The sequence below is a fragment of the Cyprinodon variegatus genome, unplaced genomic scaffold (assembly GCF_000732505.1).
Source record: "Cyprinodon variegatus isolate N-32 unplaced genomic scaffold, C_variegatus-1.0 Scaffold72, whole genome shotgun sequence".
NCBI lineage: Eukaryota > Metazoa > Chordata > Actinopteri > Cyprinodontiformes > Cyprinodontidae > Cyprinodon > Cyprinodon variegatus.
Genome location: NW_015150525.1, coordinates 1621787 through 1630386, shown reverse-complemented (window position 1 = coordinate 1630386; position 8600 = coordinate 1621787). Strand labels below are relative to the sequence as shown.

Genomic DNA, 8600 nt, shown 5'->3' with positions numbered 1-8600 from the left:
GGGTCCTTCTGTTAATGTTTAGCCCTCCTAAGTGTTATTGCTGGCCATTTCTTTGCATTTTTGACCACAATGCACAAAACTCCCTAGATGATGACATCTAACATCGATGTTTATCAAGCCACAGACCCTTTTTCTACAGTCTGAGTTTTCTGTGAATCTTTCTAGAAGCTGCAGAACAGGTTCAGGTTACTGAGGAAAAGTCATTGCGTAAGTCCTTTTATAGGTATGTATTATTCTACAGCAGAAATGCAGCCTGCGTGGCATAGAAAAGCTTTGATTTCTAGCGTCAGTTGATTGGATGGTAAAAGGCCTGCACTTTTAGCGCACTTTTTTTTTCAAGTCAGGAGACCTGACCAAAGCACTTTACAGTACATTTGATAATTCACCCATTCACACAAACCGATTGTGGCAAGCTACATTGTAAGCATTGCTGCACTGGGGCTCACTGATGGAAGAAAGGCCCTCTGACCACCATTAGTACACAATGCAGGTAAAATGTCTTGCCAAGACACAACAACATTTAAAGCAGGAGCTGGGGTTTGAACTGTCATCGCTTCAGTTGAAGGCCAAAGTCCTGCATCCAACGCCACAGTCCTCAGCTGTAGGAATCAACCACCAGCTTCTTGGTTTTTCCCACCATGATCAGGAGACAGATCGGCTACCACCAGTCCTCAAGTAACTAACCAAATTAGAAATGACAAACTTTTCTCAATTTCTTATCAAAATAAAGCCATTTATCAGAGTTAGTTGACTTAGAAAAAATGGAATTGCACATCTAAAAATGTGCATACACACAATGTAAAGTTGTGATACTGTTTGTGAAGTGTCTGCAGAAAGGGGATGAAAGTCCTAGTTCTGCATTTTCTGCAGGGTGAGTCAGAGTGTTATGCTATGTTCACACCTAAAGCAGCAGAGGCAGCAGAAGCAGGCAAAGTCAATGGTTGACGCGCATCACAGCGCAGCAAACGGTCCTGCAGCGCGCGTCTGACCAGCTGAAGTAGCAGCTGCTTGAGTTGGAAAAATTTAACTTTTGCTGCTTGAGGCACCACATCAACCAATCAGAGAAGCTGATCTGGGAGCTGGCAGGGAGAGAGACACAGCACCTCTGATGCAAAGCTCTATGATCACTCCTCTGAAACAGTTTATTTACGTCTAAATTAACTTAAAATCCTGACATCTGCAGGCAAAAAATGTTCCCTTTTATTATCCTGGTGCCTGCAGTTTGTATTAGATATGTGAAAAATGCCTTCCAGCCGCCAGGAACAGTAGCCTCAAACTACGAAGAGGCGACCGGGCCAGAGGCTGCTGAAAATGCTTCAGCCGCGCGTCAGAACTAAATTTATACAAGAATCAAAATCGAAGCAGCACGCATGTTTTTGCTGCTTCGGCTTCTTGCGGTGTGAAGGTAGAATAACTGTGGACTAAAAACTACAGTCACACTATGACTCACTTTGCACAAACTACTGTAAATGCATTCTTAAACTTAGTTTCTCTATAGAGCTTTGCTGCAAAAACAAAAGTAAAAGCAAACCCAGTTACAAGCAGGAAACATATTGGCTTTTTTTGTATTGCAGCTTTAAACATAATTATCTGTGATCATGGGCCTGAATTATAAAAAAAATGTACATGATAGCTGTTCTTAAAAATGTTACCTAGACCCCTATTATTTACTTTACATACAGCCTTATAAATATTTAACTGCATTATGTTAAATTAAACCCTTGACACAAAAATTGAGGCAGGAATACAAGAGGAACAAAGAAAAACCGATCTATAAATACTTTCTATGTTAGAAAAGGTGAATTTTAACTAGTTTCGCAGGTGGCTCTGTCTAGTACCCCTTTCCCACTGGCTGAAAAACCTGTTTAAACCCGGGAACAATCAGAGTGGGAACAGCTCACTGATGCTTGTCTATCAGGTCAGACAACTTGGCAAGCGACCCACGTTAAAGGAATAGTACACCCAAAACATGATTAGCCTTCATTTTCTACTCACCCCCATGCTGAACAACACTCTGGAGTACTTTTTTGATATCTCAAATGCATCTGGAGATCTGGGAGGCTTCTTGCTGTCTGCTGACATTCAAATAATGGAGGTCTATGGCGCCCGAGGCAGAAAGGTCCATAAAAGTCCACAAAAAACGTGTCAATATTCCTCCATACTGCTCGTCCAATGTATTCCAAGTGTCCTGAGTGGGTAGCATCCAGAATTTACTCAAAACGAAGTCATTTAGAATGTTTTTAGAGCATAAACAGTAGTGTATAGGATTTCCTGAAAGCGCGCACATGCGCGTTCACGACGCTACGGAAGCCGGCAGACCAAACCAGATGAAAGTGCGCATTCAGCGTCTGCTCTGCCGATAATGCAAGCGTAGAAGAAGAAATGTGCTGTTTACCTGTGCAAAGAAAGAAACAACGAAAGAAAAATGTCTGAGGACTTCAGTGTTGAGGAAGAGCATGAGTTCTTTGCCGAGCTGAATGCGCACTTTCGTCTGGTTTGGTCTGCCGCGGTTTCCGTAGCGTCGTGAACATGCTTTTAGGAAATCCTATACACTACTGTTTATGCTCTAAAAACATTCTAAATGACTTCGTTTCGAGTAAATTCTGGATGCTACCCACTCAGGACACTTGGAATACATTGGACGAGCAGTATGGAGGAATATTGACACGTTTTTTGTGGACTTTTATGGACCTTTCTGTCTCGGTCACCATAGACCTCCATTATTTGAATGTCAGCAGACAGCAAGAAGCCTCCCAGATCTCCAGATGCATTTGAGATATCAAAAAAGTACTCCAGAGTGTTGTTCAGCATGGGGGTGAGTAGAAAATGAAGGCTAATCATGTTTTGGGTGTACTATTCCTTTAAATCTGCCTCAGCTCTGCTCGGCATGCTGTGGGAGCACCAGAGCCGGGTAAACCCGCTAAATTACGTGACACCATTGTATGTAATGGATAGTCAACACACCACACCAATCAATCTAACAAGCCAAAACAACTCTGTTTACATTCGATAAACATGGCAACGCATTGGTAAGAGGGATTCAGACGGATAAAAGGGGAAAAAATTAAAGAATACACTCTGGCTCCCGATTATATTGCTCTCCATTATTTATTTCTCTTATTTCCATTGCACTGTTGACATTATTTACGCTCACCCAGCGTGATGTCATCATCAGGCACACAGTGGTGGGGGACAACGGCCACGCAGCTTGCCAGCACCGGGTCATATTTGGCTTTTTGGTGAAATGGGAAAAGAGCCAAAGCTGATTGTTAATGGGTCAACCTGGTTTAAAAAAAGCTGTTTAGGAAAGAAACAGTGAAGCAGACAAGCTCTTAGTCAGCATTCCATGTCAAACGGATGAAGGAGAGCACATCCAGTTAGGTCACAGTAAAAGCTGAGTCTAACGCCACCATGTCTAGAGGAGAAACAGGACTAACCATTGACAGGTCGATATTCAATTCAGTTTAGTTTATTTCTATAGCGCCAATTCAAAGCACATGTCATCTTAAGTCGCTTTACAGTTCACCAGATCATACAGTCAAATTGATTTAAAGTTTTCTATCTAAGGAAAACCAGTTAATTGCATTGACTCGAATGCAATCCCTCACACTAAGATATCTATAATGTAGATAAAGCTGTTGATGGAAGCAGCCCAGCCTATATTTCTTTCCGGGATGGAGTCACAGCCAAACAGGAACAGACGAGATGGAGCAACTATGAGGACGAAAATCAGAGAGAACATTGAGTTTTAAGAGTAGAACAAACACTGCAGAACTGGTAAACAGAGATAGAATAAAGCAGAATAATGAAAAGTGGTCCCCATATCATCCGTCCATCTAAGGTTATAGCAGCTTAACTATAGAGATAGCTAAGGAAAACTTGAACCACTCTAACTATAAGCTTTATCAAAACAGCTGTGTATTAGGCTTTGTCTTGCAAAATTGGCTAGGGAAAAACCTCAGAGAATTTTATTTTTTCATCTACATAAAACTGTACTCTGCCTTTTCTTTTTCAATGCATTCGTGACATGATATTTTTATTATCTTTTTCACTACAATACAGCTGAATGGTTTCAATAGCATATCTATACAACAATGAACAAATATAAAGATAGCGAAATCTGTTTAGCCTGATATGTTTCTGCATGTTTGACTCATCAGCTTGATGCGCAAGTTTGCTTTTCATGCAAACTTAAAACTTTTGCTCGTGAACAGACTCCCCAAATATCACGTTGCTTTGTCAAAGGTAACTCACTGTGAAGAACAACTGATAAATCAGGGCTATTCCACGAAATTTCCCATGTACTTTCTTGTTATTGCAAATTATTGTTCAGTGATTGACAAAAGTTTTCAGCTTGGTCTAAAACCTAAGGAATCAGACTTAAAGTGATGAGTTATGTCACGAAACCTTAATTTTCCACACTATTTTTTGGTGCACTGTGAAATACAGGATTAGAATCTGTACAGCCCCTTTTCGTTTAATTGACAAAAAATATGCACAGTACATAGTGCAATTTTACTAACACAACCTAAGAGGACAGAAAAAAAAAACATTTTTACAAACCTAAGAGAAAATAATTTATCACCTGCTTTGCATTATTTCTTATATCTAGTCAAACCCCACAAAGTGTCTGAACAGCAATTTTCTAATTCTGGACCTTTACTTCAAAGGCTATACACCAATCACTATAAAAACATTAAATTGTTGATCTTGGCTTGTAACTTTAATTAAAGGGACAGCCCAAGCAACCAACAGATTAATTGAAGGATCATCAAGTATTTAGGATTAGGGCACGTTACTCCTCCAATCATTGGCCCAGTTTGAGACACAGTCGGCAATCAAGGGCAAGGCAAGTTTATTTAGCAGCATTGTTGCCACTAGAGACTGACACGGGAGTGGATTTTCACTCCTGTCCCGTCCCACTCCCACAGAAAAAAATGGTGTCCCGTCCCGATCTCGGGCCAGAGTAGAAATCTAAATCCTGTCCCGTCCCACTCCTGGTGAAATTACTCCCACTCCTATCCCGCTCCCATTCAGAATGACTCCCGCTCCTGCTCCACTCCCAATCTTGTTTTTGAGCGCGGGTGAAAAACTCAGAGCGGAAGCCCTGTTGGTTTTTGGGTTGTGTAGTTTTTTTGACTCGCATTATAGTGTAGGATTCAAGGAAAAAAACTACAAAATGGCGGCGCCAGTACGGGATTATTTTCTTTCTATTTTATTTTATTTTTTGGCATCGATCCTAGTTTCTTTTAGTTACTATCGGTTTGCTCCCGCTCCCGTCTGCTCCCGTTAATGTTTAATCCTGTACCGTCCCAATCACGTGATCGTTACTAATACTGACTCCCATCCCAGGGGAATCCCACGGGAATCCCGCGACTCGTGGGATTCCTGAAAAAATGTCAGTCTCTAGTTGCCACTGAAGATCCAAGTCTGAGTCCATCACTGCACCAAGATTTGGAGGCAATTTCTTTCGGTATATAGTTGTATTAACTGAAGCTGTTTGCTAATTATTCAAAGATTATTACTTCAATTTTGTTTGATTCAGCTAAGGGAAATTTTCACCCATCCATGCGGCAATTGATCAACAGTGTGTAATGCTACACTAAGGTCCAATATAACCCACAGTGTGGTTCACAGGGCAACAGTCATGCTTTTTTTTACTTTAAGGAATCTGGATTTACCGGACAGAATTCATACATGTGAGAACATGCAACCTCCATGCAGAAAAACCTGGAAATGAGAAGGATGACTTTTGTTTCTGTAAGGCAAAGGCATTTACCACCATACGCAAGCAACATTTTCTAGAGAGCATTATTATACCTGAAAGAATTCAAGTTTATTTTTATTTTCACATCTATATCAACAGATGCTGTTCTATTTTCTAAATAGTTGGATCATGGCACACATTATAGTTTTAAAAAAATTATAAATAAAGTCATATGATAAGAACCTAATTGTAGCATATTCTTTTCACCAATAATGATAAAATAAAAAGATCTCCTAGGTGTAATTCTGTCAAGTTTTCCTAGAGGGCACACTTTTTTTTTTTCTTCCAGTAACTCTTTTCATTAAAAAAAACTCTTCAGCTTTAAAGAGTGAAAAGAATCTGGAACAGATTTGCTCACTTTTGTGCAGATGTTCGAGAGAAGGTTCTTCCTTTTACACACACACTTGCCCAGAGCACATAGTAAAACACATTCACACAGAATGGTCTCTTTGGCTCCCCAGGTACTCTGTGGCTTTTGTGCCTCCAAGCAGAAACACAAACTGTACACTCCTTTCATACACACACACACCCACGCAATGTGAAAAAACATTTGATTTCTAATTTAAACGTGCCTCTTTGATATCTAAAACAACAAAATTCCACTTGCCCCAGATGACTTCCTGAACTTAAAAAGGCTTTATGGGTGTATTTTTGTGAATCCTCACTAAACAAGCCAAGATGTTGGCACCAGTTATGTGAGTTTAACAGTTGCTGCATGGGGGGAAAGGAAGATGTGAGTGGATATAATGGAGGAGGTCTGGTGTCTGGGATGTGGGCAGTGTTTGGAAAGGAGGACTTCATCAGACAGTTGGCAAATAGTGCTGGAAGCTTGAAAACACACCACACAAACGTACACATACAACTCCCAGGGGTTCCAGTGAGGACTCAGGTTAACCTGTCTCTACTGTAGCGGCTGATCAAACAGGTAAGTGTCACTTATTGCTCTTTGTTTCTCGTCCGCCTCTGTTTCCTGTTTGTTTGAGGCTGGCTAAGCTGGAAATGATCACAGCTAGAATGCACACTTGTTACATTACAGTAAACTCTTTGCAGTGTTCTGAGAGAAACCGTTGCAAACATGTTAATCAAGTTCCTCATTATTCAAACCTGTCCTGCAAATTACGGCTGTATAAAAGAAACCATTTGTGTTTGAACAGCTGGGAACAGCTTTTCTTTTACTGTATTACTGTAAGCATCCATGCACTATTTCCTCTGGTGTATTTTCCATGCCTAAGTAGGTATGCTGATGAAGATTCTCAGTCATCCAGGTCATAGTCATTCCGTAAAAGTTCAAAAAATATCCACTGAGTGGATATTTTTTGAACTTTTACGGCATGCCTAAGTAGGTACCTGTATACTGCAAAATCAAACAAGTATTAATGAGTTTTACCCTTTGCAGTTTTTTATAAAAAGAAAAAAAAAAAGAAATAAAGGTGGTTGAATTCAAAGTAACCTGCAAAGTTTGGCTCATATATGTGTATGAAAAGGTTTTTTAGTTGTGTAATCCTTTAATATTATCGATCGTACGATATGTCAACTGATATCAAAGGGAATGTTTGTTAGCTTTAAGGAGGGAAGTCAGTGTCATTTGTGTCGCCTAGAGATGGGAATCAAAAATATCAATGATATTGATACAAAGTCGTTATAAACTTTTATTTCCTGGGCCCAGGCTGGGACCCAGGAAATAAACGTTGGATATGGGCCTCTGCCTGTCAGGTTTCATTTTCCACACTCCACCTAGTTTCACTTTAGCCTATTGAATTTTTATACCTCATACTTAAATTTACTGATCTGTTCATGTAGTTATGGGGAACCTAATCAAATATTGATCAAATATTTGGCAGTGGCCTAAAACGTTAATCTTTTTCTTCAGTAACCATCTCGGCTTCGTATGTTAAAGCTCATCAGGAAAGTCATGCAGATCACCTTACAAATCAGTTATTATGACTTACTGCCTTCTACAGTAGCAGCCATTCAAAATGGCCCTTCCCTGTCAAACACCAGCCTAATGGCAGCCCAATTCCCTGCAACTCCCAGAAAAATCCCCTCCAACGTCCAACCACTGAGGTGACCCCCTCCTTCTCCTGGGCGTGCATAGTTTTTTTACTCTGACTCCACCCCTTCGCTGAATTACAGAGTCTGACCAGGATATGAAGCTTCTCTTTAGTACTTAATGTCCACAAACCATGACAGAAAGAATATTTTAGCACAAAGATTGACGTTTAAAAAGGAACTATAGGGGACCACCAAAGGACCAGACAAGAAAAGTGGGGACGTTTTGAATGGCCACTACTGTACCAATTGTACGGCTAGAGATAAAATACATTAATGATGTCTTTGGTCTATAGTGTTAAGGTAGGGTGGAGGTTGGTTGAGGTCACAAATGCATAGATGAGTTTTGCTGATTTATTTAAAGGAACGAAAGGCAACAGAAGCATAATTCCAAAAACGATACCAGAGAGAAACACACATGAGGAATAGGTAATGAAGGGAAAGCAGCACTGATTAACTGCAGAGATTATTATATATGGGAGACACAACCAAGAGTGATTATCAGTTAATTGGGAGCAGGTATGGAAGAAGTAGCTAGAAAGGAGCCAATGGGAAATAAAAAGGGCAACAAAGAGCAACCAGGCATAACAGGGCTTAACTGTAGCTAGAAAATAACTTAAACTAGACCAAGGATAAATAGCAGAAATGATATGTCATGACAAAACAGAATAACATAAAATAAAGTACAACTGAGAACCAAAAATAAAAACTTGCAAAAGTGCGTAGTAGCAGATAATGACACATGGTCCTTTAGTAAAATTGTGTATTTAATAATTACTCATTT

The 8600-nt window shown here is 40.0% G+C and overlaps 2 protein-coding genes across 2 annotated transcripts in view; one reads left to right on the top strand and one right to left on the bottom strand.

Annotated features, from left to right (window-relative positions):
- Positions 1-2047, bottom strand: part of LOC107083302 (acyl-coenzyme A thioesterase 1-like) — a 30835-nt gene extending 28788 nt beyond the window's left edge. Inside the window, exon 1 of the mRNA XM_015372421.1 lies at positions 1996-2047. Coding sequence (XP_015227907.1) covers positions 1996-2045 — 50 coding nt within the window. The 5' untranslated portion in view covers positions 2046-2047. The remainder of the gene's footprint in view (positions 1-1995) is intronic.
- A 4319-nt stretch (positions 2048-6366) lies between these two features.
- The window catches only part of LOC107083315 (podocan-like protein 1), an 18741-nt gene continuing 16507 nt past the window's right edge, over positions 6367-8600 (top strand). Inside the window, exon 1 of the mRNA XM_015372439.1 lies at positions 6367-6692. The gene's annotated coding sequence lies outside the window, so the exon portion shown is untranslated. The remainder of the gene's footprint in view (positions 6693-8600) is intronic.